We start from the raw sequence: 12805 nt of genomic DNA on the forward strand, positions 1-12805 counted from the left end.
CCAAGGCAAGAAATACCAGAGGCTCCTACCACCCTTAGGAGAGTTACCCAAACAGATCAAAGTACTGGTGTTTCTTATGATAAACTAATAGGTGTGAGGTCTTTATTAATTTTTAAGACATTGATGTTTACATATCATATTTATTTATTTTTTAAAGATTTTATTTATTTGAGAGAGGGCAGGGGGGAGGGGGAGAAGGAGAAGCAGACTCCCCACAGAACAGGGAGCCCGACAGGAAGTCCGGGTCATGACAGGAACCAAAGGCAGACGCTTAGCCAACTGAGCCGCCCGGGCGCCCCGCACATCTCATTTTAAAGATCAGCTCTCCAGGAGATCAGAAGCCAACACGATGCATTGCTAGTCCATCTTCATACCCTGAGCAACACTGCTGAAGGAACAGAGGGCAGTGCTAATGTCCCAAAGTTTCCTTACTAAGTGTCTGTTCTTGGAAGCTCACCAGTAACATGGCCCAGCCCCCGGGTTCTGGAACCTCGGCCGGGAGGCGCTCTAAGACAGCTGAAGCTGTTTGTGGGCTGCCCCAGTGTTGGGTCCCTGCACACACAGGAGGGCTGCCGTGTTTGCTGCACGGGAAGCCCATCTTCCCTGTAAGAGAACAGGCTCTGAGGGCGCATGCTCTGTGAACTCTCCGCTGTTGCCCTTTAGAATCGAATCGTCTTCTCTTTTGCCTTCCCTTAAATGTGGACATTCGGTTCCATCCTCAGCCTTCTCTGCTTCTACACCCTGGCGTTGTGTGAGTAGCTTTTTCAGATGACATCTGCCTGTCCTCGGAGATTCTGATAGCCTCACAGGCCTTCTCAGAATAAAGGGGGTCACATAATAGCACCATTCTTCCTCAGGTTCTAAACAAAAGGTAAATGAGGACACGGTGTCAGTGGACAGAAGCCAAAAGCCGTATCGTCTGATGAAGGCTACTTGACACTCGCTGAGGGCGAGAGTGACAGCAGCATTGGGCCAGGGCAGGCCTCCCCCAGGCCCAGGCAGGGTGGAACGGAGGACAGGGATTTCTAGCGCTTCCCAGAGGAAGGAACCAACCCCAACATGCCCAGTTCATTCTTCCCAAATGTACCATTCACGGCCCCTCCTGCTCCTGGTGGAGGGACTACGAGGGTGAAGAGAGGCCGGACGGTAGGCTTGCCACGTCGCGGGAGACCCCGAGAACAGGACAGCATTCAGAGTGTGTGAGCTCCCAGGGCCGGGGCTTGTCCGCTGAGCAAACGGGTGCAGACCTCGAGGTGCTGGGGGAGTGGAGTCTGTGCTTCAGCACAGCTCCTGGGATCCCCACGTGCCCACTGCCCTCGGCTCTTGAAAATGACTGGTCCTATCTTCCTGACAGCTGCCTCCGAAGGCTGTTCCCAGAGCTTAGCCACATCTCAGACGGCCCTCGTGACCTTCAAACATTTCCGGCAAGCTGCAGTCAGACCTTCTTCTCGGAGGGTCTGCGGGCTTCTAAAACCTCTGATTCCCAAAGTGACCCCAATGCTCTCACTGTCCACTTTGCACCTGGAGTTTCCGCCCAATGTCTTCCTCTTTGGTGAAGGCTTCCCCACCCTGAAGGCAACAATCACACTGTACTGCCTTTATGCTTACCCCTCCCCCGCTCCTGCCTGTGAACTACCAGAGGTCTTTTTGCCTCCCTACCTCCAGTGGCCAGGCCGACACGTGTTTACTGAAATGGATGAAAATGAGCCAGTAGGCAGGTGGGCCTGGCTTGGCTTCCAAGCTGTGGGGATTTCTGCATACAGACTGAAGTTCTCCTTAGAGTACTCGTATTTTCCTGCGGCCATCAAAGAGACGGATACTGCCATTTGCAGCGCCTCTCTGAATTACGGTATAATTATTATTCCGGGAGGTGATTTCACTGCCGCAATTTACAAAGGTTCTGGCTGGGAAGACGGTCACGGTTGCAATTGCACTGGACCCCACTGGGTGTCGCTGTTGTCACTGCCATGAGAAGATGATGGCGCTGTTGTGGAGTCCCGGGGCCTTCCGACTGACAGGTGAGTCTGGCTCCTTTTTGACCTCCCTTCCCAAACACGCTACCAACTTCTGATTTGGTACATCTACAGTTGGGTTTCCTCTGAACCTCCAAATCTCAAGCCTTGGGGAAAGGCAAGGCAACTGCCCATCCCACTGTAGCCCAAACCCCTTTTGCGCTCTTAAGTTCTCTTATTTGTTCTAGCCAGTAGAGATGAGAGAACAGCTGATCACCTTTGTTAAGTCTGGAACTCCTTACTTTAAATCAGATTGAATCCCTCATGCTCCCTTTATAAATACAGGCAGGAGAAACCTCCCACCCTTTCCTCTTGGGCTTCCAGGTTCTTAATCCCCTGCCAGGGTTCCTTCTCGGACCCTCCTCCCAGGCCTACGGCACAGTCCTCCCTTTTTCTAGAGACCACAGTTGAGGACACGGTCTGACAGCTGCTCAGAGGGAGAGGCTGAGAGGAGCTCGGGAAGCCTGGGGCTTGCTCTGGTCCTCTGTCCATTTGGCCGCCTAAACGTCTTCCCATGCTATGCCTTCGTCTCCCCAGTGCCTGGCCGGCTCCGGGTGTGCCGACGTCTCAACGTGGGGGGATCACGGAGGTGACTGTCCCCTTTGTTTCATAATAGGCATCAGGGTTGTTTCGTTGTCTTTTCCATAATAAAGGATGAAGTGCTAGGAAAAGCTCTAAGAGGGTGATAATCCAAGGACAGGGCTACATCTCGCCCCTGCGTGAGAACTGAACCGGCTCCCGCAGGTCTCCTCAATCTTCTTCCACCTAGCCCCAGAGAACCCATTCTCCGCTTTCTTGTAGTCTCTGGCTGTTTTGTCTTGTCCAACGAACTGTGGCTTATTTCCTATTCGTTTTCTCCATCATCTAATTTAAAGTTTTCCTCCAAGCAGTCCACCTGAGGGGAATCGTCCACAAAACAAGGCACGGTACACACGCGAGTGTGTGGAGCCCTATTCTGAGCCAGGCCCGGAGCGGCCCCTTTCCCTACACCGTCCCCCCAGAGCTCCTCTCAGCCCCACGTGAGGCCTTGGAGCCCCGGTGAGGAACAGGGTGGGGGCCCAGCCCTCCCCGACTCCAGGACCCCCTCCGGCAGGAGCACTTGAAGGCGCAGCGTGAACGCGGTCTCCCCCACCCGAGGGCTCCATGGCACACACTGCAGGACCTTCCAGAGCCCTCTTCCTGCCTCACTATGTAACCGGATGAACTCCCCGACACCCTAGAACTTGACAGGCCACATTCTCTGAATGATGGAAAGGTTGGGTTTCTTTTGTTTTCTTTTTAATCCTGCAGCTTATTCGGAGGAGCCAAGAGGACTTAATTTTAAAAATTATCTTGTTAAAAATGAGTAAGTGTGTTTACATATTTGCTCAAAAGCTCAGTCCTCTCAGAAAGGCAGAAAATAAAGTAAAAGAGCAATGACTGGGGAGTTTCAAGCTCCTTTGGAAGCTGTTGCCTGTCCCCCCTGCAGACTCTGCCCCTTGAGGGGGCCCGGCAGCCACGGGGGAGGCAGGGTCTCCACGGCGCTCCGCAGCCCCACGCAGCTCTCTTCCACAGACGGTGACCTGGTGACCAGGTCCCAGTGAAGATGTGGGGGTCCTCAGAGTTCCCCTGGTCTGAGGAGTGTGTGCATTTTCACAGGAAGAGGCTGCTGACGAGAGGCTCAGATGAGACACTTTCTGGCGGCCAGGGCAGGGGAGCCCCTTCCCAGCGTACGCGCGCCCCTCCTAGGTGACCCATCCTCTGCCAGAGCTCGTCTGCCCCCTGGCCCTCGTGGGGAAGGGACGGGGGATGGGGATGACACCCGCTCTGTCAGGTTGACAGGCCAGGGAGAGGTGCTCCAGACCCGCTTCGTGCTCAGTCATTCCGAGGCTCTGTGAACGTGTGACCTTCGTCCCCCCTGGGTTCCCGGGCCTCTGCTCCTGCGGCCTTTTTCTCAGGACGCCACTGGAGAGCTGGCACTGTTTTGCTGTTATTGTTCTTATAAACTTAGGAGGAAATCGAACGTTTTCTTGAATCTATGGTTTTATCAGAAGTGGGGAAATGAAAGGCCTCGAATGTCACTTTAAAAATCAGAGAAAGTGGGCACCTGGGTCGCTCCGTGGGTTAAGCCTCTGCCTTTGGCTCAGGTCATGGTCTCAGGGTCCAGGGATCAAGCCCCGCATCAGGCTCTCTGCTCAGCGGGGAGCCTGCCTCCCCCTCTCTCTGCCTGCCTCTCTGACTACTTGTGATCTCGCTGTCAAATAAATAAATAAAAATCTTTAAAAAAAAAAATCAGAGAAAGCACATTTCCTTGTGGAGATGAAGAACTTTTCACACCTGGTCAGTGTCCCGCATCCCTGTCACCTTTCTGGCTCCAGAAGGAAATGGGGCTTGTGAGCCCTGCTGCGGAGGCTGGAGGAGCTCTCGCTTCCGAAGCTTCAAGAGGGTGCGTGGGTTGGGGCGGGGGGGGGGGGGGGGGGGGGGGGGGGGGGGGGAGTTGCTGCTTGAGCCAAGAAGAAAGACTAAGTGCATTTTTCTGCTAGGCTCTTAGCCCTGAACGCGTGAACCGACTGCCTCCCCCCTGTCCCCCCCAAGAGGCTAAGTTCAGAGTCAATTGGGAGAGGCCGAGCACAGAAGTGTGATACATTTTTTAACAAAAATTCCATCCGGGGACACACCCTCTTGTCAGGTCTCTGCTGAAGAGCCAACATGTGTGCGTGTGTGCTAACAGGAGGAGACTGCGGCACGCTGGCCGTGCCCCTCATTGCTTTCTCCTGCTCATGTGTATTAGTGTGCAAACATATAATAGTAGTAAAATAAGAAAGTTATTTGGAAAATAGAAATAAACACATTATGTAACTCTTATTTTTATGGAAACTGAAAAGCCTACAGATACTTAGAAAAAGACTTCAGAGGCAAACTTTTGAGGGGCATTTTTTTATTATAAATTTAATGTGGTTGATTAATGAAAAATCACAATGAAGTACCAAGAAAATGTTTGTCAATATAAAAATTTTAGCAGCATTTCCATAGTTTCAGGCTCTAACATTAGTCACACTTCCTCCCTCCCGCTACCAAATAAAGAATCCAACGGGACTACAGTAGAGCATCAAGATGTTCAGCTTAGTAAAGGCCTCAAGGAAATCCTCAAATCCAGTGTATCGTCTAATATTTCAACTCTCCCTGCTCCTGAATTTCTAGAATGTTGTATCATTCGCCTTAGTGTTTGAGACAAGAATTCTGTTCCTCAGGCTGCGAGGGGAGAAGAGGGGTGAAAATTTAAACTGGACTTGATATGTGGTGCTGGAACATGCATCCTTACGTACGTACACTCTCTACACGGATGACGACGAAGGGCCACTGCCGGGTTCACCAGTGTCTGGCATGTGGTGGCAGTGGGGGATGGGGGGGCGGAGGTGGGGGAGGGGAGGGCTGGTGCTTCAGCATCTGCGCTGCGAGGGGCAGGCCAGGGCCCCGCGGTCTCCCTCCAGCACAGGCTAACGGTAGGATTAATGAGAAGGGGAGACAGGCAATATGAAAATAGAATACTGGCAAACTATTCCCCTGCTTCTTTGGTACTTTCCAAAATTCTCTGATCAAAAAAGTATAGGGAAGCACACCATTAAAAAATTACAGTTTGAAGTATTTACAGAAGCGATTATGATATATTACAGAATCAATACACAGTATATGAACAGACTCCTCAGTGAGAGCCCTCGGGAACCCCCACCCCAGTATCAAGAGCACACCCGCGCTCGCACACCTGCCCAAATGTGCACCAGCCATCCCGACTCGCGCTTGTCTTACAGTCTGTTCAACAGGGAAAACACCACTTTCCAATCTACACTTTCCTTTGAAAAGGTTCTTGAAATTTGCCACGGAAATCACGACGTACAAGGATTTGTTGAATACTGGGTCCTAGGCAACACAGCTCCACTCCCATGTTGAATATGTCGGAGATAACGCTATCTAGTCTACGCGCACACTACGCAGCCGACAGGGAAGTAACCGCACCACGCCGTGTCACCACGATGCCAGTTTAATGCACGTGACTCTGTACAGTAGTTAAGTTAGCTCTGGAGGGGACTCTACAGTGTAGGTGAACAGTGTGGTTTGGAACCCTAGGGAAGGGACGCGGAGAAGCTGGGGGCGGGGGTGGGCAGCCCGCGTGCCACGTGCCGCCCCCACGTGCCCACCCCAGACCACCCCTTGTGCGCGGCGTGGAAGAAGACACAAGTCACACGTAGGGGAGGATCCCGTGCATGAGGAGGGCCATGATAGCGGCGCTGAACAAACCAGCCACGGGCACAGTCACAAACCAGGCCACAAAGATGTTCCGGAAGAGACGCCAGTCCACGGCCTTCCGGGAGCGGATCCAGCCCACGGCCACCACCGAGCCCACCTGTGGGAGCACAGACATTCCAAGGTGAAAACGGAGGCTCGTGAATTTAAGGGTGAGGCACAGACTCTACAGTCAAGCCATGGAAAGCGGCTAATCTCAGAAGTAAACTGCATTATAAAACCACCAATTCTTGCCTCTTGATTTGTTCAAAGCTTTTAAAATAATTAAGATCTTAGGTATAATTACTTTCGCGCGATTCTGCTGCGTGCACAGTGCTGACACACTTCGCCTATGATCCGTTGCATCTGAGTGGAACGTTAGACAAGTGCGTGTCCCCCCTTCTCTCTGCACCTCATAAACTAACTTGACTTCAATATTCCGCAGGCGGGCTACGGCGGACCACAGCATACGATCCTGCTTTGACAGGGCCGTGCCACGGCGACAACGTACCCCTTCCCTTGCAAAAGCAGCATCGTGAGTGTCAGAGCTGGAGAAGACCTCTGAGAATGTCCAATCCACATGGTTCATTTTGCAGACGCTAAAACAGATCCCGAGGGGCCCCGGGGCCGGGAGAACTGCCGCAGCCTGAGGACAGAGCTCAGGCCGCTTGATTTTAAGCTGGTTTTCTCCTCTATCTCAAGCGCCTGGCTGTCTTTGTACCTTCACTAGTGTGAAGGGAAGTAAACAAGTAAACGGCAAAGTAAAATAAAGTCAGACAAAGTGGCACATACACATTATTGGATCGGGACTGACACTCGTGCCTCACAAAACGACAAGTACAGATATTGGGAAATCACAACACTTTCGAAACACTCACCGTTCATTTTTATGGTTTGTTGAAAGTTTAAAAAGGAAAAAAGACTCAACTTTAAGTATCCTAAAAATGAAAAAGTACAATTCCATAACATCTCATGCCTCACTTGCTCTGGTGGGGCGTGGAGCTGGACAGAATGCCCATTTGTGAGCTGGATTTTTCCATAAAATAGGCTTTGTTTCCACTGACCCTCAAATACTCCAGAGTCATCAGGGGCCAATGCAGTTCAAATAGCACCGTTATAAAAAATAACCACAGGAAAAATAAAATCCAACACATCAGATTGTTTATGGACACAAACTGGAACACCAAAACCAGCGGTCTACTGAAAGGCAGTTAATCTGATATTCCGTCAACCCAAGCCGGGATTAACCAACATCTTCAGGACAGCAACTAACCTGTACGAAGAGCTTTCAAAGTGATTGTTGTACTTACAATCTTTGGCTGTAACCAGTACCCTGTATGAACCTGAGAATGCTGTCTGGAAGTTCCTAAAACATGACAGATAATCATGATCTTTCTACTGTGTAAGGGTCAGCTAGTTTCTGGTGGTCCTCAAACATAGATAGTCAAGTCCACAAACTCTAACTCCCGTTGCGCCCTGTCTCCCCGGAGCGCGCCCTCTTTAGGGCCCTTTTGGTTGTTCTGGATTCCCTTAGGAAGGACATGTTCAAGTTTCCATTTTACCACACCCTCTTCCTTCCTTAGAAAACTTATTTGAAAAAGCATAAAGGTAGGGGAGCCCAGGTAGCTTAGTCCTGGGATCGAGTCCCGCTTCAGACTCCCTGCTCATTGGGGAGTCTGCTGCTCCCTCTCCCTCTGCCCCTCCCCTCCACACTCCCTCCACTTGTGCTCTCTCTCTCTCTCAAATACATCTTTTTTTTTTTTTTTGAAGCATGAAGTTAGAATATTACTATAGCAAGTTTATGTACTAGGAGGGATGGGCAATTTCCCAGACCTCCACTACTGTCCCATTTATATATTCCTTTCTTGTTTTTATCAATGTACTTTTATTTGTAACTCATAGGGCACCGGCACCTTATTTCCTTTCTTTAAAAAAATTGACATTCTATTATAGGCATCTCCCCATAGTGCTCACACGCTTTATGATCGTGAGAGATGGCACACACCCTTTAGATGGATGCACCTTAATTTAACTACTTCCAGTTTGTTTCCAATTTTTCCCTATTAGAAATAGTTCCAGGGCGCCTGGGTGGCTCAGTCAGTTAAATGTTTGCCTTTGGCTGAGGTCATGATCCCAGGGTCCTGGGATTGAGTCCTGCATCAGGCTCCCTGCTTCTCCCTCTGCCCTTCCCTCCGGCTTGTGCACGTGCACACTCTCGCTCGCTCTGACAGATAAATTAAAATCTTAAAAAAAAAAAAACAGTTCCATGATTAGTGTTTTCATTCATATAGCTTATATTTGGATTAAAAAAAAATTCCCTGAAATGGATTATTAAAGGGGGCATTTATTTAGTTTTGTTTTTAATTCCAGTACAGTTAACATACAGGGTTATATTAATTTCAGATGTACAATAGTGATTCAGCAATTTAAAGGGAGTATTTAAAAAACATCTTGAAATAATTTGAAACTTAGAGAAAAGTTGCAAGAACTCCACACACCCTTTACCCAAATTCACCAGTTCTTAACCTTTTGCCACAATCCATGAAGAAACACTTTCAGACTGTTAGAATAGCCTTCTCCTTATCAACTTCTCTCTCTCCTTCGCTAAAGACTCACTACAATGGTTACAAAATGGTAATTCACCAACAGTGGCTGCAACATGGTATTTGACCGACTCCCTACCATGTATCAGATGGAATGCTGCAAGGAGGAAGAACAGGGGCTTCACACAGACTGCCGAATAGTTTTATTAATAGTTGTAAATGTACAAGGTCATCCATGATCCGTGAATTTTGGTACCTGTAAGTTGTTCTTTTTTGCTAAGCAATCAACAAAAATATGGGCTACTGTTGCTTTAATTTGCATCTCTTTACTCCTAAGGCTAAACTTTTATTTATTTATCCAATTGTCCCCCTTCTAGTCCTTACTATATATAAAATTGTCTCTCCATGTATTCTGCACAATTGGAATCTAAATAGGCACTCTAATTTATTTATGTGTGGTCTTTATTGAAAGATAGTAACTCTTCTTTTTTTTTTTTAAGATTTATTTATTTATTTATTTATTTGACAGACAGAGATCACAAGTAGGCAGAGAGAGTGGGAAGCAGGCTCCCTGCTGAGCAGAGAGCCCAGTGCAGGGCTCGATCCCAGGACTCTGAGACCAGGACCTGAACTGAAGGAAGAGGCTTAACCCACTGAGCCACCCAGGCGCCCCTTAACTCTTCTTTAATGCAAAGATTTTTCTCGATTCACTGCTTTGCTTTGTTTCAAGTTTCTAATTGCATACAATAAAGTATGCTGTACACTTCTCCTATGATTTGTCCTTGAATATTTGATAACTATTCAGTTCTATTTTACTGTAAATTTTCTAAAATAAGATTCTATTTTATTCTAAATTTTAAAATGTTTTAAAAATGCTAGTTAGGCCATCAGATTAATTTTTTGAGAGCTGTGTGTCTAATTTTGTTTTTCTCAACTGACAGCCAGCAATCCAACCTCTCTTACCCAACATCACCAAACTATAACACTCCTGTATAGCAGGCTCTATCTCTGGCCTATCTACTGTTTTTATAGAAATAGCAGATTTTTTTTCATTGTTGTGGTAAAACACCTATAACATATCATTGATCATTTTAGCTATTTTTAAGTGTACAATTGAGTGGCATAAAGTATTGTCACATTGTTTTGCAAGCACCAGCACCATCCACCTCAGAACTTTGTCATCTTCCCCAGCTGAAGCTGTCCCCATCCACACTGCTGCCTCACCTCTGTATACTTTCAACTCTCTCGTAAGACTGTCCGTCATTACTTTTCTTTTTAGATTATTTTATATCCTTGCGAACCTGACCCAACAAATTCACTTTGGTCTTTTGTAAAGTTAGAAGAAAAATTTGGTTGGGTTTATATTTGTGGGGAACATAATACCTTTTTTTAAAAAGATTTTTTAAAAAGTAATTTCTACACCCAAGGTGGGGCTTGAACTCACGACCCGGAGATCAAGTCACATGCTCCACCTACTGAGCCAGCCAGGCGCCCTGGAGGGAACTCTTATCTTTATAAAATTTAGTTTTCCCATCCCATAACACTGTCTCATCTGCAGGTCTGCTTTCATGTCTGCGTGAAGTTATGTGCCTTTTTCATATACAACACTCACACTTATTAGGATTATTCTGAAATGTCTTTTTGCTGCAATTTTGGAGGTGGTGTTGTTTTTATTACATTTTCGCATTGGCTGCTGCTGACAGACGAGCTGTAGAGTTCTTTATTTTTATGGTGCGCTTGGTCATTTTTGCTGAATTCTAGCACTGTTTTAGAGAATTTTATCAAACGTCTTTTTGGTATATATGTCAGTAGATGATCATATGTTGTATTTTAATGGATTGATAAACTGCATTACTTTGAAGGTGTCAGAACACCCTTCTTGGGATTCACTCAATACCTATCTGTTGAGCGCTTATGAGGGCCAGCCCTGTGTAGGTCTGGAGGTGGATAAACCCTGCCCTGTTCAGAGCCTGTTTTCTAGTAATCTGGAAAATCAATTTGATCCTGCTGAAATGTTCTAAAATCACTGATGTCATTTATTAGCTCCTTAATTACACAAATATTCATATATCATTTTATTTTTTTATTTTTATTTTTTTTAAGATTTTATTTATTTTATTTGACAGATAGAGATCACAAGTAGGCAGAGAGACAGGCAGAGAGAGAGAGGGGGAAGCAGGCTCCCCGCTGAGCAGAGAGCCTGATGCAGGGCTCGATCCCAGCACCCTGGGACCATGACCTGAGCCACCCAGGTGCCCCTCATATATCATTTTAAATCAGGTTTTGGTACTAGGCTTATTCAGAATAGTATATACTTTGTAAAACAAAAAGAAGAGTTTCCTGTTCTTTTTTTTTTTTATACTAGAAAATTTAAATAGCATGAAAATTATTCTTTTAAAATGAAGAGGCTATGGGGCGCCTGGATGGCTCTGTTGGTTGAATGTCCAACTCCTGGTTTTGACTCAGGTCATGATCTTGGGGTCATGAGATCAAGCCCTGAGTTGAGCTCTGCTTTGAGCGGGGAGTCGGCTTGAGATTCTCTCTCTCCCTCTGCTCCTCTGTTGTCTCGTGTGTGTGCACACGCACGCTCTCTCTCAAGTGAATAAATCAATCTTTGGGGCACCTGGCTCAGTCAGTTAAGTGTTTGCCTTTGGCTCCGGCTGCAATCCTGGGGTCCCGGGATCCAGCCCTGCATTGGGCCCTCTGCTCAGTGGGAAGTCTGCTTCTCTCTTCCCCTCTGCTCCCCACCCCCAACTCGTGCTTGCTCTCAAATAAATACAATTTTTAAAAATAAATTTTAAAAATAAAATGGAAGAAGTTATCTAATGAATCTGCCTAGAGCTGCAGTCAGCTGTGCCCCTCCTTTTTGTTTTTTCAGATGAAAAGAATTGTTTTTGGAGAATGTCCTTAATCTCTTCCTCTGGGAGGCGCCTGGGTGGCTCAGTGGGTTAAGCTTCTGCCTCCTCGTCAGGTCATGATCTCAGGGTCCTGGGATCGAGCCCCGCATCGGGCTCTCTGCTCAGCAGGGAGCCTGCTTCTCCCTCTCTCTGCCTGCTGCTCTGCCTACTTGTGATCGATCTGTCAAATAAATAAATAAAATCTTAAAAAAAATTTCTTCCTCGGCTCTGGTCAGATTTTCCAGTTTTTCCTATTTCCTTGACAATATTTACTTGTCATGTATACTTTTTGCAGAAAATGATTCATTTTACAGATTTTTACAAATTCCTTAGCATACAGCTTTGTGATTTCTTGTGTAACTTAAGAACGCCCTTCTCTATCTATCTGTTATGTCTTTCTCCTAACTTAATTCCTTTTCCTTTTTCCCTTATATGATTTGATATTATTCTATTAATAACCACTTTTCTCTCTCTCCCATTTAGTATTTTTAAATTTATTTTGCATTTAATTATTATACCTTTCTTAGTTGGCTCAGAATTTTTATTGTTCTGCACTTTTCATAAAATCCTAATTTGAATGTCCAGCTCTTTTATTTTCTCTTTGCTCAATTAAACCATTTAACGATAGGATTTTTCAACTGAGTATAACTGGCCATCAAAGGTTTTCCCATGTATATCCACACACACATACACACACACTTTCTTTTTTTAAAAGAAAGCTATCATTATAATTTCTAAACTGTCTGACTGAACTGTTACTTAAAAAGAGCATTTAAAACCACCCAAGGGGATACTTCCCTTTTTCAAAACACAATCAATTTATACTTTAATTTCATTGTGATTAGTGTGTTTAGCACAACTTCTGTTCTTACTTTATAAATTCTAAAGTGCCTTTTTTTTTTTTAAAGATTTTATTTATTTATTTGACAGAGAGAAATCACAAGTAGATGGAGAGGCAGGCAGAGAGAGAGAGAGGGAAGCAGGCTCCCTGCTGAGCAGAGAGCCCGATGCGGGACTCGATCCCAGGACCCTGAGATCATGACCTGAGCCGAAGGCAGTGGCTTAACCCACTGAGCCACCCAGGCGCCCCTAA

The 12805-nt window shown here is 46.6% G+C and overlaps 1 protein-coding gene across 5 annotated transcripts in view; it reads right to left on the reverse strand.

The window, feature by feature from the left end:
• Positions 1-4912: 4912 nt before the first annotated feature.
• SLC20A2 (solute carrier family 20 member 2) overlaps positions 4913-12805 on the reverse strand; it is a 107298-nt gene continuing 99405 nt past the window's right edge. For all 5 annotated transcript variants that reach the window (XM_059384247.1, XM_059384248.1, XM_059384244.1 and 2 more), the window contains one exon: positions 4913-6393. In XM_059384247.1, coding sequence (XP_059240230.1) covers positions 6229-6393 — 165 coding nt within the window. In that variant the 3' untranslated portion in view covers positions 4913-6228. The remainder of the gene's footprint in view (positions 6394-12805) is intronic.

This window comes from Mustela nigripes, chromosome 18, assembly GCF_022355385.1.
Source record: "Mustela nigripes isolate SB6536 chromosome 18, MUSNIG.SB6536, whole genome shotgun sequence".
In the NCBI taxonomy this organism is placed as follows: Eukaryota; Metazoa; Chordata; class Mammalia; order Carnivora; family Mustelidae; genus Mustela; species Mustela nigripes.